Genomic DNA, 27,610 nt, shown 5'->3' on the forward strand with positions numbered 1-27,610 from the left:
CTCACGGACTGCCTGCTAGTGTGTTTCTGTGCCTGCTGTTGTCATGTTGTTGTTGTTGTTGTTGTCTTTGGATTTTTCTGTTTAATCCAAAAATTCCTTGGCTTAGGTGGCGTTGCCGTGGCAACCGCATCACTACGCAGCACCAAATCTGAGTTTTATCACTCACTCGTGTTTTTAAGTTGACTTTTATTTCCAGCTCTCAGACTTTTTTTTTAACCCTTCACACGTCCGTCCCAGCATGCCGTGCCTGCTGTGATCTTTGTGCGACCCTGTTGTCGGCCTGGTCCTGACTCGTGTGTTGGTGCTGTGTGTTAATAAGAGTGTCATGTACTGTACTTCAGCTCTGCACCTCACACACATGTGTGTGTGTGGGGTGTGTGAGATGTGTCACATTAACAGCTGTTGTCTGTAAGCTTTGTGGTGTTGGTGGCAGTCAGATGTTCTATTTTTTTTTTTTTTTGGAGGTCTTGAAGGCATCATGGATCAGTTTAGAAATAAACTGTGAAATCATGTTTTTATTTTTTATTTTTTTTGTGCCCCAGCTGTTTTTGTTTCTACTGCACATAACAGATAAAATGTTATTAAATAAAATATTTATCATGTCACTACACACTGTGTGGGTGTTTCAATGCATTCATATACATTGTATTGATCATTGATCAAATGCTCGTTTATTATTATTATTTTATTATATATTTTTTATTATACTTATTTTATTTTTTAGGAATAATTATAATAATATAATTATAATAATTATTATTATTTACCCCATATGTTTATTTCACAGGTTATATCTATAATATAATATTTTTTTTTATTATTAATTGGCAGAAAATGTATTTCTGTGTTAAGCTGCACCCCCCCCCCCCCCCTCCCTCCTCGGGGTGCTGCTTCGTCATCCCATCGCGCCGGAAAAGGCCGAGCGGCGGACCGAGGAGGCGTTTCCCTCCGACAACACATCAGCTGCAAATTTATGCAGAGCAGTAAAATCCGAGCTGCCGCTGCTACAGATCAGCACCGGGCACCGTCCGCACCGTAACCCACCGGGAGGCCGCGCACACGCTCCGCGGCGGCCCGCCGGTGCAGGAGGGAGCAGGCCGAGAAACAACGCACCGGTGACGGTAAGGAAGCAACGAGAGCCCCCGTTAACGAGCCAGACAGCAGCAGCGGCGGCGGCGGCTGCGGTGGTGGCGGCGGCGGCTAGCGGGATGCTAGGAGGAGTAGCCTCCGGTGGATCCAGTGCTAGCTGGTCAGAAACATGGAGGGCAGCTAGCTACCGTTAGCTCAGGGTTCAGGTGGTTCCTGCAGCTGAAGGTCCATCACTGATGCTGTGTGTGTGTGTGTGTGTGTGTGTGTGTGTGTGTGTTTCTGCTGTGGTGCATTCACCTGAGGTCCATTTGCCAGCCAGGTCCATATCAATAATAAATATTGATTACCAAAAAATTGAACAGAAACTAATCTGAGAAAAATGACACTTGTTAATAAATTAAATGCCAAATTTACTGTTGTTGTTATTTTTATATTGATCATAAATACTTTATTAATTCAGAAATAATCCTAAATTAACTTAATATTTTTGGGATTTTATTGTGTTTTGATCCAAGTGTTCATGTTTTTATTTGATTTTAAATGAAAATATAAATGGGTCATGAGGATGTGATGTGTAATAATTAGCTGATCAATTAACTGATCGATTAACTCTTAGTTTGTGTGTTTACTTTGGTCTCACTGCGGAGCTGTGACACTGTGACACCAGAGGCAGGCGCCGGCTCGTATCAGTCAGGCTGAAATATGGAGTCAGTGGAGCTCGGTGGTGTTTGTCAGACAGTGACAGGTGTGTGTTTGTCATCTGTCACAGAGTGTGTGTGTTGTACTAACTCTTCATCTGTCTCCTCCTCCTCAGCAGCAGCAGCAGCAGCCATGGAGACGGACGGAGAGCAGAACCAGCAGGGGGCCTCGACCAATGGAACCAGCGCGTCTGGGACCAGTTCCCGCCCCTCTCCAATGAACTCCATGTCTCTGTATGAAAGACAGGCGGTGCAGGTCAGTGTGTGTGTGTGTGTTAGCAGTGATGAGGTTAGCATTCTGCTAATGGATGCTGATTGGTCAGTTCAGATGAGGAAACTACAGCCGTCCCCTGATTCTCTGACTCCACACAGTGGCTTTATGTCGATTGTCCAGTAGCTCTCTCTCACACACACACACACACACACACACACACACAGATTCAGCTTGTGGGCTGTTATTGTTGGACTAAAAGTAGGCTGCATGCCTGGGGATTAGGTAGCACACATTCAGGTCTAGCTTCAGGTCTAGACACTAAAAATGGGACACAGGGGAGCTTCTTTGTGTTCACACAGTTCATACTGATATATAGTAAAAAAAAAATGGCTTCCAGTGAGTGTGGCTGCATGAAAACTAGATGATGTGTACGGTCAACACACCTTGTGTGTTTATATGTGAGGGAGACGAGCAGGGCTTCATCTGTCTGTGAGCTGATGAAGAGCGGCTGATGAAGAGCGGCTGCGTCAGGGCGGCTGAGGCTTGGTGTGTTTTTCTCAGCCCTTTGTCACCCTGCACAGCCATCTGTCTTTGTCGCCCTGCACACACTAATCCAGCCCGCCGTGCTCGCCTTCACCCCTCCACTTATTACAGTACAGCCTCTGCTCATTCATCAGGCAGCTGGCGGCGTCCCTCCCTCTCTGCCCTCGTTTTCTACCTCCACCCTCCTCGTCTCTCATACGGTCTTTAAATTTCCCTGCTTCCTTCCTTCCTTCCTTCCTTCCTTCCTTCCTTCCTTCCTTCCTTCCTTCCTCGGCTCACACCTCTGACTCTCCCCTCCAGGCCCTGCAGGCGTTACAGAGGCAGCCCAATGCGGCTCAGTACTTCCAGCAGCTGATGCTGCAGCAGCAGATCAACAATGCCCAGCTGCAGAACCTGGCTGCCGTGCAACAGGTAAAGGTGTGTGTGGAAAATCATTTTTTTTTTATTTTACAGTTACAGCCTCTTTTTTTTTTTTGCTTCCTTCAAAGGATGTGGCCTTTGAAAGTTACTGAAACTCTTATACTGAATTTAAATGGATGGCTTGTGGACGATTTCATATTTACCAGCGGTCACTATGTGCTGCTCCTGTTGCCTAGCAACCAGCATCCTTCAGAGGCTGAGTTCGAAGGCCAGTGGAGGCCAGACTGTCTCATGTAGCGATGCATCATGCAGCCATCACGGCCTACACAGGCCAGACCTTCATAGCCCATGTCCTCTGACGGATGCAAAATTGAGACATATAAGGTCTCAATTTTATAAAGGTCTAATAATCCAGATGAAAACATGGTCAGGATGCAGGTGTAGCTTCATCCTTCCTCTTCTTCCTCTCAGGCCACTCTGGCAGCCAGTCGTCAGTCCAGTCCCTCCAGTAGCAGCTCTTCTCAGACCACCAGCACCACTGCCGTAAGTACTGCTGCTCCCGCCGGTCACAAACACATATTATCAATATTAGAGATTGACCCTGTGCTTCTCTAGGCCAGTGTGACCTCTGGGTCGGGGTCCACAGCCAGCAGCCGTCCTATGGGCGCCTCGGCGACATCCACCATCAGCCAGTCAGTGCTGCTGAGCGGGACGGCAGGAGGGCAGGGGCAGATGTACCTGAGGGTCAACCGCTCCCTGAGGGCGCCCATCTCCTCGCAGCTAATCTTCATGCCCGGCAGCACGGCAACTGCTGCCGTGGCAACTGTAACCCAGCAGTCGCAGGCTCAGCAGCAGCAGCAGCAGCAGCAGCAGGAAGTGGCTCCAGCTTCCTCCTGCAGCAGCCAGTCGGAGAACGACCAGGTTTGTGGAGGAGGACATTCTTCTCCAGGCCTGACTGGGTTCACTCTGATGTTTCCTGTGTGTGTGTGCAGGTGCAGAATCTGGCCATGAGAGGCGTGTCCAGTCCCAAGGGAGTTAAGACGGAGGCCCCAGAGAGGAGTGACTCAGGTATGCAGGACGTAGATTTAACCAGCTTCAGTGCTTCAGCTCGTTTCAGTGAAACTGTTTAAATGTCTTTTTCCAGCTGCCTTCTCTCTGGTCCAGCCCCCCCACCAGTCCACCCCGCAGTCCCCCTCCAAACCCAGCCAGCCTCAGCCCCAACCCCCCCACATCAAAATCCCTACTTACCCCCAGCCCACAAATCTCAAAGCCCACCCTGCCTCGTCTTCCTCTGGCGCCTCCTCCTCCTCCTCCTCGTCTGCGTCCTCCTCCATCCCTCTCTCTCAGCTCCTCCTTCACGGCACTCGGACGCTGACCACGGGAACCACGGCCCCCACGGCGGCACACACGCTGGTCCTCGCCTCCAACGCAGCGTCTCAGCCCCACGGGTACCCCGTTGGCACGGCGACCATCAAGCCGGCGGTGAACACTCAGACTCTGGTGGTGCAGCCTCTGCAGAAGACCTGCGGTGAGAAGTCAGGTCACGGTAACGGACCCATCCCCATCCAGCCCAAAACCTTACAGGGGCTCCGCCTGCCCCTCCAGCTACCTTCCAGGAACCCCCCTCCTATTCTGCCTGCCCCCCCACCAGCCAGCAGCTCCGCCCAGCCTCCACAGCCGCCTCACATCCCGGTCCAGATTGTGGGGGCCAGGCAGAGCACCCTCGGAAATGCCCAGGCTCTGGCCCTGGCTCGGGGCAGCTGCAGCCGTGACGGCGCCGCCGCCGTCCTCAGCAGCTCCTCCAGCCTCCTCACCATGGTGGCTTCCATCGCTTCGAGGGAAGGTGGGGTTGTGGGCAGAGGGGTGGGGCTAAAGACACTTCAGTCTCCTCAGGAGGCTCCCTCACTGGCTCAGGTGTCTCAGGTGCACCCACAGACCAATCAAAGCTCTGGACAGAGTCAGAACGGACCTCTGGTTTCAAGCCCCGCCTCCTCTCAGTCCTCTACCCTTTCGTCTCCCCCCACCTCGCTGTCTCGCTCCTCCCTCTCCCTGCCTCTGGTGTCTGAGGAGCAGAGAGGAGCATCAGCAGGCGTGACCACAAATGGAGATTCAGCGGGAGGTCAGACGCCACAGGTCAGCGGCTTTTCTCTCAGGTACAGTTTTATCCCCACAACGAACCAGAAATGTGACAAACCTTCATCTTTTTTAGGGGAAACAGTTGACGGGTTCTCTGAAAAGAAAATCAGACTCCATCCCGGCCAATGATGAAGATGGACCCTCACCTCCTCGGCTCCAACCAATCAGAGATCAAGCCTCTGCGCTCCCAGCTAACCCCAGCCACGCTGGTAACCACTGAAACACGTTGCTGTAAATCTCATTGCAGCTGAAAGCTGTTTTCTCACTGCTCTGTCCTTCCTCCTCCTCCTGCTCCTCCTCCTCCAGCAGACCCTGCTGCTCCTCCTCCTCCAGCTGCCTCCTCTCCCGCTCCAGTGCTGTCAGTGTCCCGCGGCAGCTGCGGTCAGGGCGAGCGAGCTCCGCCTCCTCAAGCCGTGGTCAAACCCCAGGTTCTGACGCACCTCATCGAGGGCTTTGTCATCCAGGAAGGGGCGGAGCCTTTCCCTGTGCGTACATGGGATTTGTGGTTTGTGGTCTGACACAGGAAGCGCAGGATGATTGAACTGTTCTTGTATTGTTTTGGTCAGCAGGTGTGCGGTCCAGTAAAGGACTCTGCCGGCGAGGATCTGACCAACGACAGCCCGGACACTAACCAGTCAGAGACTGTTACCACAGCAACAGGTAACGGAAAGCAGTGCTGCCTCTCAGGCGTGTTTGAGGGTGGGAAATCTGAGCGTGCCTGAGGTGAACTGAGGCTTCATGATGATCACAGTGTGACCCTGGTCTAAGCTGCCGGGCCTCAGGAACGCACAAAGAGTTAATTACAGCCTTCAGGCCTGGAATTTCCCACCTCTGACTGTGACACATCTCTTTGCAGACCTGTGCAGTATTATTGTTTACATCTATTATTTACTGTCTGCTCTGCTCTCTCTCTCTGACCCCCCCCCCAGTGCTGAAGTGCGAGTACTGTAAGAACTTTGCTCCTGCCAGCCAGTTCAGAGGCACCAAGCGGTTCTGCTCCATGTCGTGTGCAAAGAGGTACTTCAAAAGCATGAACTCTATCAGTGGAGGGCGTCTTAGACCTGTACGGCAAAGAGCTGCAGCCACGACAGTTAGCCCGGTCTCTGTGACGTATGCCCGCTTTACACTGAGCGACTCGTAGGAGCATCGTGGAGATCTCTCTGGTCGTGGCTCTAATCGGTGGTCTTACTGTGAGACAGGATCCACGACGGCCGCTGTCAGCGTCTTGCAACCGAAGACAAGCTGAGATCAAATTCTAGCGTTGTCAGAAATTTAGTCACAGTGTGACCGCTGCTGCGACCTGTCACTCCACGTCTTCCTCACATGTTGACGTACATCATAACCTGCGATCGCCTGCCATTCAGTGAATGGTCATCGTACAATCTGCACGCATCAAACTTGACGTCGTACCAACGCTTCACACAGCGTGTCATGCGGTGGTCTTTACAAACATCATGCAGTGTAAACCGGGCATTAGAGACTTCAAATCATTAGGCCACAAACTTATCAATCACCACCTCATCATGGGTACATTCAGCTCTGTGTGATGCTCTGATGAATCCTGTAGGAGTGACGCCTCCTCTCGCTATGGGCCCTGCTGTCTGTGACTGCAGCTGCAGATTTCACAGCGTGCATGTTTTCATTGATCATATGTATGTTTGATATATGTCTTTATGAAAACCATCGTCAGACTGCTCCATGCTACGATGTATTGATCACTGTAAACAATGCCTTGGCTGCATTGTTTATGAAAGTACGTTGTTTACATTCTCTGCTGCTGCTCTGTTTGTCTCTTTACGCCGCTGCCTGTGTGCAGCTTGACGCCACGCACGGCACAAAGAGACAAACTGTGTGTGTGTGTGTGTGTGTTGCTGGTCTTGGCTTCAGTACCGTATATGTCACTCTTTGTCTACGATACAGTATGTATTGGTTCCCCAGGTACAACGTCAGCTTCAGGCAGAACATCTGCGCGCAGCAGGGTCAAGGCCAGCGCCCGGGTCAGGACCGCTCACCGGACCGGGACCAGGGTCTGGGTCTGGGTCACGTCTCAAACTCTGACGAGGAGGGAGGAGGGATCGCGAGGAGGAGGGTGCCCCGCAGAACCAGCTCGGAAATAGCCAGCGCCAAGATCGCAGGGAGACCTGTGCCCGTGAAGGTGAGACGGGATCCGCCTGTCTTTCAAGGTGTTGCCGTTGGTGACGGTTTGAAGAATATAAATATGTGCTATAGCAGCAAAAAAGTGCATAAAAATATGAGGGGAAATGTCTGGAGGTGAGCTGGTGTGCCCTCTAGTGGCTGCAGAGAGGAACAGCTCATACACAAATCATCCGATCAGCCCTCTGCTCCTCTGCCCCGCAGTGCCGCTCAGAATCCAGCCATTCAGACGAGGAGTCCAGCGGCGAGGAGGATGAAGACGACCCCATGTCCCTCTCACCCGCCTCCTCTGCCTCATGCCACCAGCCACCTCCTCCTCCTCCTTCTTCTTCACTCCCAACGGAGAGCTCGGCTCCCAGCTGCCTGCTGGCGAGCCCCGCCCAGTGGAGTGTGGAGGAAGTGTCGCAGTTCATTTCCTCACTGCAAGGTGGGAGGGCTTTCCACTTCCTCTTCTTCTTCTTCTATGTTGCTTTACATAAAAATGTGGGACTGCTGAAAAATATCAGCAATATGTTTCCAGGCCAAATGCATCTTGGGAAATGTAGTCTGAAAAAAAAAGTCTGTGAACAAAAGCTGAACCCATCCTGCCTAGAAGAAGAGTAACTGTGGGTTAAATTTTTATATTCTCTCTCTCCTCTTCCTCCCAGGCTGTGAAGATCTGGCCTCCCAGTTCCTGTCGCAGGAGATCGACGGCCAGGCCCTGCTCCTGCTGAAGGAGGAGCACCTCATGTCCACCATGAACATCAAGCTAGGTCCCGCCCTCAAGATCTGTGCTCACATCAACACTCTGAAAGACTGAAGTCAGCGATCGAGGTCAAGGCCCGGGCATTAACCCCAGACCCAGCTCAGCTGGTCCCAGAGGAGGGGGGGCGGAGTCCTGCAGGTGGATGTGAGGTCCGTGCAACAGAACCGGGCCTGCAGAACTCGAGTCCTGACCACGTTCTCAAAGGTCACTTGGAATATTTTCTGACTTCCTTTCAAGTCTGTCCCCAAAAGCCCCATAAATCACTTTTTTACAATTTATCTCAATCTGTTGAGTAAATTTATAAATGAAGGATTTGAATGTACTTTAAATGCAGAAGTTAAACGTAACCAAGGGGTTAAATCCACACTACTTGCACAGAGTTCAACAGAAGCAGCACAGTAAAGAACCCACACATTCTCAGTTTGGAAGGAAACATTCAGCTCCTGAGGTCTAAACCTGAGTGCTCTCAGCTTTATTTTCTAAGAATAGGCCTCAGCATAGAAACACAGCACTTTTATTTTGAAGGCTGCCTATTCCACAACATACAGGGTACAGTGAGAGTACAGGGTACTGGCTGTTCCAAATATCACCCCAAACCCCTGGTGTCATCGTCACCTTCATGTCTCTGACCCCGTTTTTATATGAACAGCAGACAAAAACACTTCACACTGACGGTTTTACACTTTTTAAGCTTTTTACCAGAAGACGTGCTGTTGATACTTTATCGGTCATTTTATTGTGACTGACATCCCGGGCTTGGTTTTGTGTAGCTCCTTGAACTTTAAATGTTCCACATGTAAGAATTTTGTGTTTATTCATTGATTTTTTTCTTCTGACTGTAAAAAAAATTGACATATTTTTTGCACAAATAATCCAAAACTGTGATATTTAGGCTCACTCCCGGGTGTCTTGCCTCAGCCTTGGTTTGCTAGCTCATTACCTAGCATTGCAAAGTGCTAAAGCTACATTTTTTTTTAGCTAATATTTACAACTGCAGAACTGTTTTGAGTACATAAAAGCATTTTAATTTTTAAATTGTTAGCTTACCGTTTACAACACTTTATCAGTTAATGGAGTGATGCCACATCGCAACTAGCTAACTTGGCTAGCTTAGCAGCTAACGCTATTCACTGCTAGTGGGGCAGTGTGTGTGGGAGGTTAGCTAGCATGCTAGCTATCTAGTTTGTTTACCCAAACAGTCTTGATCTGGCAGGGGTTGCGCCACAACGCTGTCTGCGATGCAGGTTATGACCCAACAAGGTGTACTGGCTGCAGTTCACATAGCCACCACCAGGTGTCATGGTTTGACGGATGTTGTGATTCTTACATGTGGAGCCTTTAAAATAACGAATGCTGTCAGACATGAAGAATGAAAACAAGCTGTTAATCTGTTAATCTGGGAGCCACACATGGACCTACGTTTATGTTGGATTGGGGGTGGGGGGGGGGTGACTGCCTGTGTGAATGAGAAAAGCTGAAACTTTACTGTAATAAGTGTAAAAAGAATTGCCTTCCTATTTAAATGCACATGTGTTCGCGGCCTGGTTTAAGCTTTTTACTGTAGGAGTTTTCTCTCATGTTCTCTCTCTGTGAACCTCGTGGCCTTTCTCACTAGTCTAGGTTTAGATGAGGACCGTCTGTTTTTTAACTGCTTTTCATATCATTCCTTGTTTTATATTAGTGCTTACTTTTTTACGATTTGTTATCTCGAGCAATGACTTTCGTTGCCTTTCCCTTAAAAAAAAAAGCGTGACTGAGTAGTAGCTACCTTGATCAAGGAAACTCGCCGTCTTCCTCATAGCTTCGTCACATAGCGTGTACCTACCGACAGTATTTACCTTTCTAGCTAGCTATCGTTGGCTTTATTGTTAGTGACTGTGGCTCTTACAGTATTTTACTTTGATAGCTGTGTGTTTATGTCACAGTCGCCCCAGGATTTTGGAGTCTTTAAATCAGCATATTCTAAAAAAAAAAGATCTCATTCTCCCACAGAGTAGCACTTATCATTATGTCACAGTGAATGGAAGTTTTCTTTTATATATATATATATATATATATATATATATATGATGCTTAATGGGGAATTAATTAAAATGTGTTTGCTTGCAATAAGCAGAAAAACTGCAAAATCTTGGAGGGGCTGGAGAGGTTAATACTATCGTGCAAATAAATAATCAAGGAGTTGTTTTAATCCGTGGTGATGCCTGTATTTTTGGAGCCAGGTGTTTCATGACCCCCATAAGAACATGCATCTGTTTCTGTTTTTAAGTCTTATGTTTGGTCACGTTTAAGGAAGTGAGACATGGAAAAACTTCAACCATATATGGTTTCTGATAAAATAACATGTTTTGGAATGATTATAAAGAGACATCTGGTAATTTAGTTATTAAAACGGCTGATATTTACTGAGCACACATCTCTGCCAACAAAAGCTAATACAAACACACTGTAATCCTCACATAGGATATCCACACATATGTTTCAGTGGGTGGTGAGTAATAAAAAAATTATGCATTTTTAATTCTTCTCACCACCAATAAAAAAAAAAATCAAAAATAATTTAACTAATTTGATTAGTACTAACTTATATTAACTATATATATGATTAGTACTTTAACTTATATTGACATGTTATTATTTATAATAAATATATTACTCTTTAGTAACTCTTTTTCCAACAGTACAAATAGATTAACTTTCTAAACAATCATTAAAAATGTGTACATTTCTCAACCAGTTGTTTTTAAATCCGGGAGCAGCCAATCAGAGCACAGCGTAGTTGTACGCCTCTCCATACCCCGCCTCCCGCAGGTACTTCTCCAGGCTGTGTGGCTCCGGCACTCTGAGAACTGTCCGCCCATTGGCTGACTTCTCTGCCGCCTGGAGCTTCGTCATCAGCTCCGTCACGGACACGCGGTGCTGCGCGTTCCAGTGACAGCATGCCCGGATGAAGGAGTACCTGCACGCCAGAAGAAAACATGGCCGCCTCATTCAGAAACACCGTCAGCAGGTCTTTAACTAAACAGGGCGTGACGTGCAGCTAACGGCTAGCTTACAGTTCGCTAATGAACGGCTAACCACTTTAAAGTTCAACTTTCCCTCATATGTGTGTGACCAAACTGGTCGTGAATTTCTAATTTATGTGAATTACGCCGTGTTTTTCTCACGCTGTGCTAATTTAAGAACATAAAACAAAAGTGTAACATAGCTAGCTAGTTTTGCTAGTTCGCTAGCCAAGCTAAGCTAATTTGTGTTTACAAATTTGAAGTGTAGGTATCTAATGACTATTAAATACACCTGACAAATAGATCAATAAAATTTATAACAACATTCATGTTTTTTAATTTTGACATGTTTTTAGTTTAGTATTATGTTTAGTATGAAGAGAGTATGTCCAGAAAAGTGACAGAACAACTCCTTAAAATGGCCCGAATGAATCATATATATGTATATTGTGTAGTTTTCAGTCCTTCTTACAGGGAGTTGGAGCAGGAGGCCGGCCTCTTCAGATACTTTCCTCTTTGGAGATACTGCAAAAGTTCAGTCGCCATGAGCTCGGCAAACGGTGGGTCACCTGGTAACATCAGAGTATTAGAGTATTAGGTATCAGGCTGCATGTATCAGTACTAAAGTAACTTTAAGAACACTCACCTAATGTGACCATTTCATAGAGGAGGATACCAAACGACCAGCTGTCAAGACAAGGGGGAAACAAGAAGCCACGTTGAGCAGAGTATAAACATACTGTCCTCAGGTTTAGGGTTGGTTAGGTTCACTTTTTGCCATGATGATATTTTGTTTTAAAGAAACTCTCCTCAGCAGTGGGACACTCACACATCGCTGCTCCGAGTGACGGGTCGGCCCGCCAGCACCTCGGGTGCCTGCCACTTCCTCAGCACCATGTCCTCCAGCTCTCCCGGTGAACCGGCCTGCGTCCTCCTGCGGTAGGCTGAGCCCAGTCCCCACAGCTTCGCCGTCAGATCTCTGCCGACCAGGATGCTGCGGGCTCCCAGGTTGCCATGGATGCAGCGCTGGCTGTGCAGGAACTCCTAGAAGATGACACGGTATGAAAAAGAGTATATATAAATAATACTACCAGGTGCGTTTGGTAAATATTTAGAGATTAAAAACATTGAAATAGAACTAGTCTTAACCTACTAGAGCTGAGGCCACCTGTCCTGCCATTGTGAAGATCCTTTTTTCAGTCATGTCACACGAGGACTCTAAACTTGAGCCGTCCTGTAATGAGAAAGAAGCAAAAGAATGATCTGATTTCGAGTCCTTTTTATGTGTTTATTTATATGATATTATCATCCAGAGTAAGGTTTCTGTACCTGTCTGCATCTCCACAGGAAGCCCAGCAGGTCTCTGTGTTCCAGCTCCTCCACCACCATCATGAGCGGCGGCTGGACCGACACGACGCCCAGCAGCGCAGGTAGGAACGGATGCGGCCCCAGTTCTGACACAAAGGACGCAAACCCCAGAAAATGCTGTTTCTCACGGCTGTCGGCTGACTCTGAGGAAGAAGGTTAACACGCAGGGTGTGAGATTGTGACTCTGTCTCCGCGGCTCGTGGCTCTGTGTCGGCTCTGGCTTGGTTCACCTTTCAGCGCCCTCAGGATGACGTTCTTATTGTCCATGCTGGCTCTGAACAGGCTGACTGTGTCGTTAGGTTTGATAGAGCAGGCTATTGGCAGTGAAGTGACCTGGCTGAAGGCTCCATGATGCCTCTCTGTGGATGTCTGTGGTACTGCACCCAGTTGTGGTCTGACATTCTGCACTTGTTGAACTGACATCGGGAGCTCTTCATGTTCAAGAGGGTTAAGCCCAGGGGGCGCTGTTGTAACAGAGAGAGACACACAGAACAGTGAGAACAGAGCAGGATAACAGAGAAAAAAATCCAAAACACAGAATGGTCTCTTACCGTCAATTCCATGCAGATGGTGGCGCTGTGTGTGCCTGTGTGACGAGCTGTGGTAATGCTGTGGGACGGTGACCCGCGCCCGTTTACGCTGAGGACAGTACCTCAGTAAACACAGGGACAGTAAAATCACCACGAAGCCGAAGAGAAGCAGAGTAGGGACAATTATCACTGCAGGCTGATACTCCCGAATCACTGAGAGAGGAGAGGGAGGAAGAGAGAATCATGTGTGAATACCAGGACCAGAGAAAGGCAGTGCTGCTCAGCTTTACTTTCATCTCAGACATACATGTTCCATTTACAACCGCCGATGCTATGATGACGTATAGCTTGACTAAAGCACTGTGTGAACTCGAATGTCTGTACACTCTCACTCCGAGTTCCCCATATGAAACACAGACAGACGGAGCTCTTGAACACCCTCGACCCCACACGAGCTTCACTCCGGTCGCATTTTTACTATATATAGTTTACTGCAACATAAAAATCCTGCACCTCAATGGAAACGACACAAATCATTGCTACAAGCACAGAGTGAGGGGTCGAGTTAGAAAAAACTAGGGACGTCCCGATCCGATCACATGATCGGAAAAAACGATTACGTGATTTCAGACTTGATCGGAATCGGATGTTGCCTCCCGATCAGGACTCAGATATATATTTATTAGGGCTGCTAGGTGGCTCTGTGTCCTGTAGTGTAGGGGGTATGGCAGTTGGTTTTGGTGCGAGAGGTCCTGGGTTCGCGTCTGGAATCAGCTAGCATGGCGTTCTGGACATACACACACACACATTTATAGAGAATCTTGAAAGTATCGGATCGGGAAATTTCTTTTTTTATAGATTATATAGAGATATTTAACTCTTGGTGTCTTTGACCCTTTATGACCTAGTTCTTCACTGCAGCTTAGCCAAAATATTTTGTCATGTGACTGCATGCCGTGTGACTACGGCTTCCTAGGTGTGATAAGGAATGCAGATTTTTTTTTTGGATTCTTAGAGTTTTTTAGAAAAGACGTGAAAAAAACGTTGTTTTTTTTTGTTTTACAGTCATTTGTTGTTGTTGTTTTTGCTCACTTAACATAGATTGTCCTTTTTGTGCTGCTGCTGCTGTGTTGGCATGTACACAATCAGAATGTTGTCAGACAGTGAGACTGGTTTCAGTCATGGATGAAGACATCTGTGATTGTTTGACTACATGCGTTTCCTTGTCGGCCCTTTTATTTATGATTGAAAGTTTCCATGTGACGTCTGCATGTCATTGACCAGGCAACATATACAGTGTTCCTACCACGGCATGTTGACTTTAGCAGTAGATGGATAGATAGATTTATTGACCCCTGAGGGAAAGTCTCCAGTAGCAACACTGGAACAGACAGCATATCCCGCATAAGGGTATAAACAGTAGCCCTTGAATCCATCGTTTTCCACTGCTCCCGCTGTTTGAAGTCTGGGCTTGTTGTTGGCCAGACGGAAGCCGGCGGTGTTCTGGTCGCGGCACATTCTTAGGTGTGGTCATGGCTTAGCGAGCGACATTAATCACTTTGTTGTCATTCTCATTATAAAGCCTTGAACTTTCAGCAGGAAAGAGACATCAGACACGCTCACTCCGTCCTGCTGATAGTCAAATATGTATCTTCACGTCATCTCTAGATGTCGTGTGATCAGGCAGACGTCACAGCACATTCTGTGACTGAATACTTGCCTAATCTAATTGTGTAGTCAAGACATCACTGAGACAGAGACAGATTTCAGAGGCTGGATTTGGAACGGAATGTACAGTTCTGCAGTTACAAAATGAATTTACCTCAGTAAATGTGCATGCAGAGGAAGTGAGCGTTACTTTGGTTGAGTAGAAGTCTTTCCTGCACATGTCTGTCAGTTTGCTGACTGGATAAAGGTTTTAGAGGCTGAGATCTGATATGAGCGTGCAGAGAAATGGAAAAGTTAAAGAAGAGGGGAGAGAGGAGAGGACTGAGGGTGGTGATGATGATGAGTAGCATCTGTGTACTTACTGCAGAGGGTGTCATTCCGTGCACACAGATTATCAGCCGTGGAGTTAGATGACATGCTGGAGAGGAAGAGAGGAACACAGACAGATCAACATAACTATCAGCCAGAGGAAGAGATCAGCGTTTCCTCTGCTCAGCAGCAACACTAAATCCTCTGAGCTCAGGCGGCCGTGCAGCTCCTTCCTCTCTCATAGCTGTATACAGAGGCTGGATATAGTCACTGGTTCAGAGCTTTAACAGTGAGACATGAGAGCACACACACCCAGAGAGCTGCAGTCAATATATTAACTGTTTATCTGCACCCACCACAGCAAATATAAACTGTGACCTTTTTAATCTGAATTCACACAGCAGATATGAACTCAGGGCGTGTAGTTAGCCAGCTCTCAGCTACACGGATAATAAAGGAGCAGAGCCTTAAGGCCCCGTTCACACTGGAGAAAGTCAATCCAGCTAGAGTAGGATTGAGCCCAGACAGCCTTTAAGCTGGATGCGTTCAGACCTATTTTCAAATCTGGCTAGCACACACTTGTGTCCGCACTCAATCCGGCTTCATCCAGCGTGTTTGCTGTCCTCCAAACCACTAGGTGGCGCCTCGTAATATACAGAGTCCATTCACGCTGCGGTAGGACCGTGTGTGCGCATGCGTCATGCAGGTTTTTGTACCATGTCGCGCCCCGTGAACCGGAAGTAGCACATCGCTAACCGATGTTCACACTGGGGAAAAAATGTGGCTTAAGCAGGATTCGGCCACATCCAGATCAATCCAGATGTGTTTTTTTTCTGAGTGTGAACACCTCGAATCCGGCTGTATCCAGTTTGATTTCAATCCGGCTAGATCCACCCACGAGAGGTGGATCTAGCCGGATTTGCTCAAATGTGGTTCAGGTGTGAACGGCGAGCGAATCCGGCTAGCGACATGCTACTTCCGGTTAGTGACGTGCTACTTCCGGTTTATGGGGCACGACACGGGACAAAAAAACGCATGCGCACATGCGGTCCTACCGTGGCGTGAACGGACTCTGTATATTACGATGCGCCACCTAGTGGTTTGGAGGACCGCAAACATGCTGGATGAAGCCGGATTGAGTGCGGACACAAGTGTGTGCTAGCCAGATTTGAAAATAGGTCTGAACGCATCCAGCTTAAAGGCTGTCTGGGCTCAATCCTACTCTAGCTGGAATGACTTTCTCCAGTGTGAACGGGGCCTAAAAGTTGTTTTGGAGATCCCTGAAACTGTGCAGTACATTTAATACCACCATTTTGTGTTTGTTTTAAAGAACAGGGGAAGTGAAATGCTTTGAAAAGCTGGTAATACACATGAAGTTAAACAGGGAAGTGACAGGGGAGTGTTCTGTGTCTCAGCAAATATCTGCATGTCATCCACTGTGTTTGACTTGTTGCCCAGTTCAAACTGGGATGCCCCAGGAACCATGCTGTACTGTCCTCGTCCTGTACTCCTCATTTGGTTAACAAATGTAGGCCTGACTCACACACACACACACACGCTCACCTGCGATTCAACAAGGGTATCACCACTGAAATTACAAGTTGGAAATTGTGGCTTGTAAACCTAAATGTGTGACCTTTCTCTAGTTAATTTGATTTTTGAGTTTACATTATTGACTAAATTTGTGTTACAGTAGCGTTTTTTCACCAATTTGCGGTGTTTACTTTTGATATATTGATGTTAAAACTCTCAGTATTACAGGTACGAAGTGTGTTTGTGACAGAAATGCAGATTCATCCTGATCCAGCAACAGCTATTATTGAGTACACTCCCATTGTTATTCATGCATGCACACACTCCTGCATGTTAAACATCACACACACACACACACAGCTCTGATGGATGTCACTGAACCAGTTTGTCTGCATTGTTCTCACACTTACATGCACCAATAGGTCACATCAACACACACCTGTCGGCACAACAGTAGACTGTGGCATCACACACACAGACACACACACAGACAGTAAATTATGCTGTTGAAGACAGACTGTGCGAGTGAAGTGTCAAAACATTGTGTTTGTATATGTGTGGAAACTCACCTCACATAGTTTTACAGGACTTGTACAGCAGTCTCTACGTCTGTATACGAGTTCTGTGCTTCTATGTTTTTGTATCACCTCTGTTCTTTTTCAACAACTGATGTTTGTTTCCGTCTTACCTGCTTGTCAGAGTTGGAGTGTTCCTCCCTTCCGAACCATGTAGGTCGGTGTCCGGAATGCCGGGCAGGTGTACAACTGTGAGACAGATTCAGGTCCACCTTTTCAGGTTTCATGTTTTCTTACACGCAGACACATTTTCCACTGAAGACACCGCTGGTGTGTCTGACTGCTCTGTCTCTCTCTCTCTCTCTCTCTCTCTCTCTCTCTCAGCTTGGCCACACCCTCCTCTTTTCACACCTTTTCCTTATCACCTGCACACAGCCTGCAGTCAGTCAGTGTCGTATTTGCTGTGTGGATTTGTGTGTGGATGCAGTTTGACCGACACACCTCTGATTATTTGTTGGTTAAAAACAGCAGAACCTCCAAAAAATGTAATTAAATTGTCATCACTGGTGTTTATTAGATTGTCTTCTAGCTTTGAAATGAAGCACGAAACCATTTCCAGAACGTTTTTAGGTAGATTGTAAACGTATAAATGGATGATTGTCATGTTGCAGATTGTAAGGTGTTACCCCTGCCCTGTGTAATCATGACTTTTCACCTGCTGGTTGTTGGTGGCACGCCCTGATAGGTTTCACCATGGCATGGATCATGAATTAAACAGTCGTTTGGGTGACGGGTGGCACCGTTTGTCCTTACAGCCGTCAGCTGGTTGGTTTGTTGTTCTCTCATCTTCAGAAAGACCCAGAAACTCGGGTGGATTTTCTGGTTTGACGCCGAAGCGGCATCGATCTCCTGTCGGCATGTTATGTAAACTCTGTGTGTTTCTGGTTTCAGCCTTCGATAGATTTATCAGGAGACATGACACATGATGTGTTTTCTGTGCTTCTTTCTTTTTTCCTTAATTTTTGTTTACATTCTACATTTTGTTCCTGTGATGCTGAGGGCGATTACTTCATTGCTTGGATATCCTCATTACTTAAATATTGATGTTTTCCTCCTTTGGCCTTGCTTTTTACCTGTTTAGACAGTTTTATGTGAGATCTAGGCTTTTAGTGCATATTTCTAATGGTTTAGGTCATAACTCTGTTTAAAAAGAACCTTCATCCTTTACCTAATTTTACAACCTGCAGATAAAACCCAGCAGCCCTTGCTGGCCATGATGCCTAAGCTAAGTTGTTCATCATGGGTGTATGCAGTGTGTCGTTTGCACAGGTGCTTGCACGCTATTTTACATGTACATTTACATTTAGGCCCCGTTCACACTGGAGAAAGTCATTCCAGCTAGAGTAGGATTGAGCCCAGATCGCCTTTAAACTGGATGCGTTCAGACCTATTTTCAAATCTGGCTAACACACACTTGTGTCCGCACTCAATCTGGCTTCATCCAGGGTGTTTGCTGTCCTCCAAACCACTAGGTGGCGCCTCGTAATATACAGAGTCTGTTCAGGCCGCGGTAGGACCGCATGTGCGCATGCGTCGTGCGTTTTGTTGTCCCGTGTCGTGCCCCGTTAACCGGAAGTATCACGTCGCAAGCCGGATTCGCTAGCCACATTTGCGTTCACACCTGAGCCACATTTGAGCCAATCTGGCTAGATCCACCTACGAGAGGTGGATTTGATTGAAATCAAACTGGATACAGCCGGATTCGAGGTGTTAACACTCAGAAAAAAAACATCTGGATACATCTGGATGCGGCCCTAATCCTGCTTTAGCCAGATTTATTTCCCCAGTGTGAACGGGGTGTTTTTTATTTACATGCTTTTGTGCCTTTAGTTTTGTTTTGCAGTCAGCATGATTGTTTTTAATGAACACAAACTCGCCTAGAAATCCTTTATATTATGATGTAATGGAAAGACAGCAGGAAAACCTTGGCACATCATTGCATCACCTCCACCTTTCAGTGAAGTGAACCTAAACTGCCTGGATAAAAAAACAGGAATCCTGATCCCTGGGTGGTGGAAAGCTCATTAAACATGTCCAGGAATGCTGTCGGGCAAATTTTACTTTTTACCTGGTCGGCTGAAGCTTCACTCACATTACATCCACCTTCACACAGGTGCTCAGAGCAGCCAGCAGGAGCTGCTAGAGCGGCAACAAAGACATCATGCCCTGTAGGCCACCTGGTTGGTCTGCAACTCTGAGAATGCTGGAGAATCAGTATTTAGTACAGTTTGGCGTGCTGAATCACATTTAGCACTGTGGTGTGTGTGTGTGTGGAAATGCAGCGTGTGTTTGTGAGTGAGAGAGCGTCCTGGCTGGGTGTCCAGAGCGGTCCTGGTAATGCTGAGACAGACAGACAGTGAGCGGGTGGGTTTATTTTTGGGTCAGTGACAGTGTGTCAATGGCCGCAGATGCGTCGGAAAGGAAGGCTCTGAGATACAAGCAAACCCTGGTCAGTGTCCACTCTGCTTCTCTGTCCTTTCTGTGCTTCACTCACTCTGTCTTTACCTGCCTCCGTGTGTGAGCGTGAATATTACTCATGCTTTACTTGTCTCTGTGTCATGTGTCAGCGGCGCGTTGGCCTGAATCACTCCGTCACACTTGCATGACGCACCTGTACCACAAAACGAAAAGTGTGCGGATGACGACCTTAGTGTGTGTGTGTGTGTGTGTGTGGGCTGATGTGTAACAACAGGGTCAGGCACATGGTCATGCAACAGGTGCTTAGCTTCTGTGCACCCCGTTTCACCCCTGATCCCGGCTCCACGCACACAAACTTTGACGCCGTCTTGCTGTTTCCTGCTTTCCCTGCTGGCCACCTGTCTGCTCTCCTTTAGCCTGTTCAGTCTTAACACATGTTGGAGGGACTTGTGTGACACGTGTAACACGGTATGTTGCATGTGTGCGAGTGTCCTGGCATCTCTGTGCAAGTAAACAGTTGTCTGTTCATGATTTTGCAGCAGGGCTACTTGAGTGTGTGTGTGTGTGTGTGTGTGTGGTGGATGCTCGTCCATGTGTTTTCCAATGAAGCAGAAACCTGATCATGCATTTTGAGTGGTGCTAATCTTTGACATTCATGTGGATACTTTATGGCAAGGCAGAGTGAAGGGTGTTCCTGAGCATCTAGAGTATTGTCAGTATGGATATAAGATGTTGTGTTCAGGAAGTTTCCAGTAACAGAACCTAAAGGGAAGAAGGAAGAAGAAGCTCTAAGGAGCACAAAACAGATTTCTGCCAAATACTCACAGAATTTTTGTCATGTGACTATAGGTCGCATGTGAGTCAATCATGGCTTCTTAGTTATGCTGAGGAATGCGTAATTTGTTGATTTAAACAAAATCTTTTTAGGGCAAGCACTTTATTATTTGTGAATTTTTAAAGAATAGATTTGGACACACAAAGAGAAGCCTTCTCTCATTATATGAGTAGTATGTAGCAGTTCGTCCGCTACAGCCTCATAGGGTTAATTTACTGCTGGGTCTTTGTCTTTTGTCTCAGATTCTCTGAAGATGAATCCACGGTGTCCCCTACAGCCTCAGCAGTGCTGATTAGTGGGAATGTTGGGGACGGTGATCATGGTGACCTATAGAATGTAAAGACTGTTGAAATCTTATGCCTTTGGGTAGACCAGAGGGTGTGAGGTCATCCAGCCTTCCTCTTTTGAACATTAGGCTGATGCTGAGTCACACGGCTGTGGAATCAGCGGTCATGTAGGGAATGTATAGAGTTAAATCTATTTTAAAAAGACCTTCACATGCTTTAGGTTTGACTTCAGATGACGGCTTATAATCAAACACATGTTGTTCTACAGAGGTATGTGAATGTCAGAGAGCCTCTCAGTGACATTGTTGACACACGGTGTGTCGTGTAATTCATCTTTAAAGACAGATGGTGTCAATATAAAATGAACTCTTTCTAGGTTTCCTTATTGTTAAGTCCAGGTCCATCCATCCATCTTCTGAACCCACTTCCTCCCTGTAGTACAGGGTCACAGGGGGCTGGAGCCTATCCCAACTTTAAGTCCAAAAAGTCCACATTGTGCTTTAAAAATTGCCAGAAGTTCAGTTTCTCTGGACATAGAAGAAAGAATTAAATGTTTTTTTAATGGTATGAAGGTCTATTTGTACTTTTATTATTGGAAAAAGCGCAAGAAGAGAAGGTTTATGCCAAATACACGGAAAGTGTGCGTGTGTTCAGTGCCTGTTACTTGTTAGACCTACAGATGCTTTTCTCTTTGGTACAGCATGACGTTAGAAATGATTGTTGTGAGGTCATCCTAACACCGACTTCAGCGACTTGGCTGAGGATGGAGCAAGAAACCAAATGGTTCATATTCATTCTGTGTGTGTTGAGCGTGTCAGATGGACCTTGTTGTCTATGATTATTACTTTAAACATGTTTATGTTGCTCATGTTGCCATTGCATTGACAGTAGGATCAGAAAAGCGTGGAGTAGGGCTGAGTACTGGAGTACTCGAGTAATATCCGAGGGCAAAATGCCTTGACGACTAATTTAGTACTCGATGACTCGTTTAGTGGCGGCATCGGGGATGATTGTCTTGTGGCGTAGCGGGATGATCAGCGTTTTGGGCGCAAGAGGTCCCGGGTTCGAGACGCCGGTGAGCCGTTTACACACACTCACACACACTCTTTTGGCGCCGGGCATGGAGGCGGTCGCGGGCTGAAGCAATGACGCTGCAGCGGCCTAAAGCAGGTATCCGCCTGCTGCCAGATGCAGCCGTATCTATGGAAACACTATGACATTTACGCTTGATCCGAGTACTCGAGTGATCGCATAAATAATCGGCGAGTATGAAAAATACTCGTCTGCTGCAGCCCTAGTGTGGAGTCCTTCTATAACATTATGTTTGTCTGTGCTGTTTACATTCATCCTATTCATAACACTTCACTTATTTTTCATTTTTGTTTGTGCGTCTGGAGCAGCTGGAGGAACACACAGAGCAAAAAAGAGTGTGACATCAGAGAAACTGAGCAATACGATGAGGCATTGAAAGGTACACTGATGGTGAGAGAGAGGTGTGGGAAGTGTAATGAGGAATATTGGATCACACTGGGACTAAATTTAGCCCAGAGTAATGTTTCAGCAGCAAAGAGAGAGAGAGAGAGAAGGGGTCCAGAGCAGGGTCCAGTGAAGCAGGGAGGGTAGAAGAGAACCAGGGATCAGTGCAGAGCAGAATTTCACTGATCCGGAGGGAAGACGGGAAGGAAGGTGAAGGTGGGTCAGTGTGGGAGTGTTTGGTTTGTCTGGCCGGGCCTGTGGTGAAAACATCGGCAAACTGAAGGCGTCTGTGAGCAGTAAACGGAGACATTGCACACTTTAAAATCATTAGTACCAAATATTGCACCAATAAACCATGTTGCATAGGGTGGGATTGTCAGGAGAAAATCGCGTTACAACATTAAAACCACTTGGACCGCCTTCCTAAACATGTAGCAGCAGGACGCTGCACTCTACAACACACTGACCTTTTAAAGAATCTGCTGCCAGACACCACAGGACACCCCCCCCCCCCCCCCCCCCCCCCCACAGTCGTGTTGTGTGGCGTCACAGTTTTACTTGAATCACGTAAACACTTCATTCTTATAAAACTTTAATGAGGCCATACAATTACCCATGCTATAAAGCATTAATAATCATTTCTTTTAACAGTCTGTTAAAAACAGATGATTGCATTAATCAGCCACAAGATGTTCAGTAAATATTATAAATGACATGACGCTTCAAGCGTCTAAGGAAAGCTGTAGCAGAAGGACAAGAAGGAGGAAGGGTGAAGTGTGGGAAACCTTTAACCCTCATGGACTGTTCGCAAACACTACCCTGATGTGTTGTTCGGGACAAAAACGTCCCCTAACTTTAACGGTTTTAAAAATATATCAGATGAATATTTTTTTGAATTTTTTTTGCATAGACCTTTTAATTAATTTCAGTTCTAATCAACAGTAGTGAAAAAATCATTTTCCCCCAGGATTTTAACCCTTTAATCACCAATTTTATAAGGGCTGGTGCTGAAAATTGGAAAAATAAAAATTGACTTTATTGTATTAGTTTTTGCACAGCACTGGATTTTCATTTTTGTCCCATAGACTTCCATTATAACCACACTTCTTTTGACTGCACAGCCATAATCATGCATTCTTGATTGTTGGTGGTTTACCCTGTTGGTAGGAGTTAAAATTTTTACAGTTAACAACTTAATGACCATATTAAAATCCTGGGGGAAAATGATTTTTTCACTACTGTTGATCAGAACTGAAGTTAAATAAAAGGTCTATGCAAAAAAATTTCAAAAAAATATTTATCTGATATATTTTTAAAACCGTTAAAGTTAGAGGACGTTTTTGTCCCGAACAACACATCAGGGGGTAAAATTTGCCCACAAAAATGATTCAATTTGTTCACATATTGACAAAGTTATGGCCAAAATAAACAGAAAAATTTCTCTCAGAGGACAAAAATGTCCCGAACAGTCCATGAGGGTTAAAACATCATTGAGCATTTTGTGTTGTAAAATCTCCTTTAAATGTTGTTTACACACAGTACACGGTGCGATACATTAAACTTTAAACACACGACCACCACCTGCCAAACCAAGACATCGGTGCTGCCTATTGTTTGAGTCTGCGCTGCACGCCAGCATTCAGTTACAGTACATTGTGTGTTGTGCTGCTCACATTTCACCGTACAGTGACTGGCATCTCTTCACACACACACACACACATGTGCATAAGCGTGTGATGTGTCAGTCTAAATCCATTCATCTGCCAATACTCCTGTCCGTGAACCTGCTAAATTAGAAGCTGTTGAAAGGCGACTGCACAGACTTCCAAAGTGTCAGCGCCACACACAACTTACCAGCTCGTCACTTAGGCCCCGTTCACACTGGAGAAAGTCATTCCAGCTAGAGTAGGATTGAGCCCAGACAGCCTTTAAGCTGGATGCGTTCAGACCTATTTTCAAATCTGGCTAGCACACACTTGTGTCCGCACTCAATCTGGCTTCATCCAGCATGTTTGCGGTCCTCCAAACCACTAGGTGGCGCCTCGTAATATACAGAGTACGTTCACGCCGCGGTAGGACCGCGTGTGCGCATGCGTCATGCGGTTTTTTGTCCCGTGTCGCGCCCCGTGAACCGGAAGTAGCACATTGCTAACCGGAAGTAGCATGTCACTAACCGGAAGTAGCATGTTGCTAGCCGGATTCGCTAGCCACATTTGCGTTCACACCTGAGCCACATTTGAGCCAATCTGGCTAGATCCACCTCTCGTGGGTGGATCTAGCCGGATTGAAATCAAACTGGATTCAGCTGGATTGGAGGTGTTCACACTCAGAAAAAAACACATCTGGATTGATCTGGATGCGGCCGAATCCTGCTTTAGCCACATTTTTTCCCCTAGTGTGAACGGGGTATTATATTCCTGGAGTGCTATTGTCTGCTGTCAGTCAGGTTTGCAGTATTGTGCAGCCGTGTGTATCAATCAATAGATAATTTTCTGATTTATTCTTTAATTGGAGTTTGAGGGAGTCATGGTGCTGTGCTGACGTTAATCAAAATATTACATTTGAACACAGACTTGAAGCTGGTTGTGCTGTCGGCTTCACCTTTATACCTTTATAAAAGGTAATAGGGCTGCAACCAATGACTATTTTAATTGTCGACTAGTCATTGACTACCTTAAAGGTAGGAGGTTTTAAAAACTCAGTGAGAGTCGGCCAGATTTGGAAAGTAAACACACGCCCCTTTGTCTCGGAGCTCACCCCAAAGCCACGCCTCCAATCACATGGACGTGCATCACCTGAAGACGAGCTGCTTCGTTTTAATGAGGAACTGCTGAACAAAGGCCCCTAGATCCACCCACGAGAGGTGGATCTAGCCAGATTGGCTCAAATGTGGCTCAGGTGTGAACGCAAATGTGGCGAGCGAATCTGGCTAGCGACATGCTACTTCCAGTTAGCGATGTGCTACTTCCGGTTTAGGGGGCACGACGCATTCGCACATGCGGTCCTACCGCGGCCTGAACGTCCTCTGTATATTACGAGGCGCCACCTAGTGGTTTGGAGGACCGCAAACATGCTGGATGAAGCAGGTTTGAGTGCGGACACAAGTGTGTGCTAGCCAGATTTGAAAATAGGTCTGAACACATCCAGCTTAAAGGCTGTCTGGGCTCAATCCTACTCTAGCTGGAATGACTTTCTCCAGTGTGAACGGGGCCTAATTGATCTTGAGCCGGAGCCCTGGGTTCATGCTGTGTGTGTGTGTGTGTGTGTGTCCGCACGCTCATTCCCACATCTGTCTGAAGTGCATTACGGTTGACTCTACATGGTTCTCATACAGTCCAGCGCACCTTTTTCTCCGCACTGAACTAACAGACAGCTCATCCTGGTTTTCAAACTTGCACTCAAAGCGCCAACCATCCCGCTACGTCACAGACCAGAGAATCGTTCCCCTGCATACCATGCGATGACGTCACTAATGACCCGTCGGCTACTTAATTAGTTGTTGAAGAGTTTTGGCGTCGACAATTAGTCGACTAGTCGTCGCAGCCCTAACGGGTAATAGAGGAAGAATATGATATTTAGTGAGCTTTGGTGCAGCCTTTTACCAGCCGTCTCACCTGCTGTATAAAACAAATAACTGTTGAAAATGTTTGGTGCTTTCCTTCTTCTTACGCATCGTATCTCGAACGAATGACAGGCAGCATCCTCTCGGTCGGCTGAGATCATTCGTGCTGGTGAGAGGCAGAGAATGAATCTCTTCCCCAGATGTCCCAGACAGTTTTCAGAGAGCGTGTCCAGGGGTGATAAATCTAGAGGCAGAGCCCATGTTTCCGCTTCCATTAGAGCTGTTTGGGTCAACACGTGGTCCTGTCTATTTTTAAAATGGACCCCTCCCTGCCAGGGTGCCAGAAGAAGAGTACTACCACTCTCTGCATTCCCACTAGCTCAGGGACTACCTGTGTGTAATGAATGATGGTGTACAGTGACTGTATTTGCGCTTTGCTGCTTATTGATTGCTTCACTGATTGATTGACAGCTCTATGGGGAGTACCAGGAGCACCACGGAGGCTCCGGCAGACGGGAGGCCACGCGTCTGCTGACAGAAAGACAGATAAAGAAACATGGCACCCACCCGCGCAGCCATGGAAGGACACGACACGGCCGCCGCGGCCACGGCCAGAATGGATGCCACGGTCGCCATGGACATCCACACGGCTACCACAGCAGGCAGCGCAAGAGGCATCAGTCCAACATGGAAATGGAGGCTGCGGATGAGCAAACGGCCGAACCCGAACTCACATCCTCGATGAAGAAGAAGCGCTCGTACTCCAAGTGTCGAGGTGAGAAGAAAGATCAGAAAGGAAAAAAAGGGGAGGCTGTATTTTTATTAGTGTTATTTTGTTGTCTGGTTTTCACAGACTGCATAGCACGGGTGCAGCGGTTTCTGGTGACCAGGCTGGGAGAGGACTGGATCTTTTTGGTACTGCTGGGCATCACAATGGCGCTAGTCAGCTGGACAATGGACTATGCCAGTGCAAAGAGCCTACAAGGTATCGCTGCAGAACTCACCACTGTCACCACTGTCGCTGTTTCCTGTGTTTATCTACAGTTATGGCTTCTCTTGTCTCTTCTTCTATTTCATCTGTTCTCAGCCTATAAGTGGATTCATGGGGAGCTGAGGGGGAACATCCCCCTGCAGTACCTGGCCTGGGTCTCCTATCCTCTGATGTTTATCTTGTTCTCCTCCCTCTTCTGTCACTTGGTTGCTCCTCAAGCCATCGGTCTGAACCGTCTCCCTCCTGTCTCCTCCTTAATCCTAATTTATTTTGGATTACTTATAACTACTCCTCACCTTCCCTGCCAGGTTCCGGTATCCCAGAGTTGAAGACCATCCTAAGGGGTGTGGTGCTAAAGGAGTATTTAACCCTCAAGGCATTTGTTGCTAAAGTCATCGGGCTGACTGCTGCTCTGGGCAGCGGCATGCCCGTCGGCAAAGAGGTGAATGAATGCAGATAAAGCTGAGGCTTTTTTTACGCATTTTTTTTTTTTCCTGCTTCGTTTAATCTTCCTCCTCCTTCGCTCAGGGTCCCTTTGTCCACATAGCCAGCATCTGTGCAGCAGTCCTCAGCAGATTCATGTCCTTCTTCTCCGGAGTTTACCAGGTAAGCTGATGTCAGGAAACACTTAGATTTCAACGGATGTCATTATTAAAAATCTCTACTGCGTGAGATACGCCTCATCTATATGTTGTCTTTCTTTTGTTTTGATGCCGTATCCTCCTCCTCTTCCTCTCTGGATCAGTAGAATCCATACTGTTACACAGACATCCTGACAGTGGGCTGTGCTGTCGGGGTGGGCTGCTGCTTTGGAACTCCACTTGGAGGTACGCAGCATTTCTTTTCCTCTTATCTTTATGGTCCACCTTCCACTGGAACTCATCAATACTCTAAATTTACAGTTCACAGAAATGTAGGTGTTCTCTCTCCACTAGGGGTGCTCTTCAGTATCGAGGTAACATCCACGTATTTTGCTGTGAGGAACTACTGGAGGGGATACTTTGCTGCTACCTTCAGTGCCTTCATATTCAGAGTCTTATCTGTGTTCAACAAAGATGCAGGTGTGTTATGTGTTATTATCTCAGCTAGAGGGCGCCCTTACTCCAGAATCTAT

General features: G+C 46.8%; 3 protein-coding genes across 10 annotated transcripts in view; 2 read left to right on the plus strand and 1 right to left on the minus strand.

Moving 5' to 3' along the window:
- The first annotated feature begins 945 nt into the window (after positions 1 to 945).
- LOC114448783 (polyhomeotic-like protein 1) lies at positions 946 to 10,165 on the plus strand. 6 transcript variants are annotated; one of them, XM_028425963.1, is made up of 14 exons: positions 946 to 1,121; positions 1,904 to 2,043; positions 2,845 to 2,961; positions 3,376 to 3,447; positions 3,520 to 3,825; positions 3,897 to 3,972; positions 4,049 to 5,037; positions 5,114 to 5,249; positions 5,347 to 5,525; positions 5,607 to 5,700; positions 5,970 to 6,057; positions 6,961 to 7,195; positions 7,399 to 7,621; positions 7,842 to 10,165. In XM_028425963.1, exons 2-14 carry the CDS (start codon positions 1,921 to 1,923, stop codon positions 7,991 to 7,993), a joined length of 2,790 nt encoding a protein of 929 aa, XP_028281764.1. In that variant the 5' UTR covers positions 946 to 1,121; positions 1,904 to 1,920; the 3' UTR covers positions 7,994 to 10,165. The 6 variants fall into 6 exon arrangements, with proteins under 6 accessions (XP_028281764.1, XP_028281809.1, XP_028281781.1 ...); XM_028426008.1 differs by having other exon boundaries at positions 6,979 to 7,195; XM_028425980.1 differs by having other exon boundaries at positions 5,610 to 5,700.
- Positions 10,166 to 10,317: 152 nt separating this feature from the next.
- styk1a (serine/threonine/tyrosine kinase 1a) lies at positions 10,318 to 17,221 on the minus strand. Its single transcript, XM_028426454.1, has 10 exons — positions 17,041 to 17,221; positions 14,873 to 14,928; positions 12,864 to 13,055; positions 12,543 to 12,776; positions 12,274 to 12,455; positions 12,098 to 12,178; positions 11,774 to 11,988; positions 11,591 to 11,631; positions 11,417 to 11,513; positions 10,318 to 10,898 (listed from the first exon to the last, which is right to left on the minus strand). Exons 2-10 carry the CDS (start codon positions 14,925 to 14,927, stop codon positions 10,703 to 10,705), a joined length of 1,293 nt encoding a protein of 430 aa, XP_028282255.1. The 5' UTR covers position 14,928; positions 17,041 to 17,221; the 3' UTR covers positions 10,318 to 10,702.
- A 2,029-nt stretch (positions 17,222 to 19,250) lies between these two features.
- LOC114448718 (chloride channel protein 1-like) overlaps positions 19,251 to 27,610 on the plus strand; it is a 33,013-nt gene continuing 24,653 nt past the window's right edge. For 2 of the 3 annotated variants that reach the window (XR_003671916.1, XM_028425859.1), the window contains exons 1-8: positions 19,251 to 19,376; positions 25,977 to 26,280; positions 26,359 to 26,490; positions 26,593 to 26,721; positions 26,805 to 26,938; positions 27,025 to 27,102; positions 27,245 to 27,323; positions 27,432 to 27,557. Coding sequence is in view for 1 of the 3 variants with exons in the window: in XM_028425859.1 (XP_028281660.1) it covers positions 19,326 to 19,376; positions 25,977 to 26,280; positions 26,359 to 26,490; positions 26,593 to 26,721; positions 26,805 to 26,938; positions 27,025 to 27,102; positions 27,245 to 27,323; positions 27,432 to 27,557 (1,033 nt within the window). In the remaining 2 variants the exon portion in view is untranslated. The remainder of the gene's footprint in view (positions 19,377 to 25,976; positions 26,281 to 26,358; positions 26,491 to 26,592; positions 26,722 to 26,804; positions 26,939 to 27,024; positions 27,103 to 27,244; positions 27,324 to 27,431; positions 27,558 to 27,610) is intronic. The other variant, XR_003671919.1, reaches the window with a different exon arrangement.

The sequence above is a fragment of the Parambassis ranga genome, chromosome 2 (genome assembly GCF_900634625.1).
Source record: "Parambassis ranga chromosome 2, fParRan2.1, whole genome shotgun sequence".
Taxonomy (NCBI): domain Eukaryota; kingdom Metazoa; phylum Chordata; class Actinopteri; family Ambassidae; genus Parambassis; species Parambassis ranga.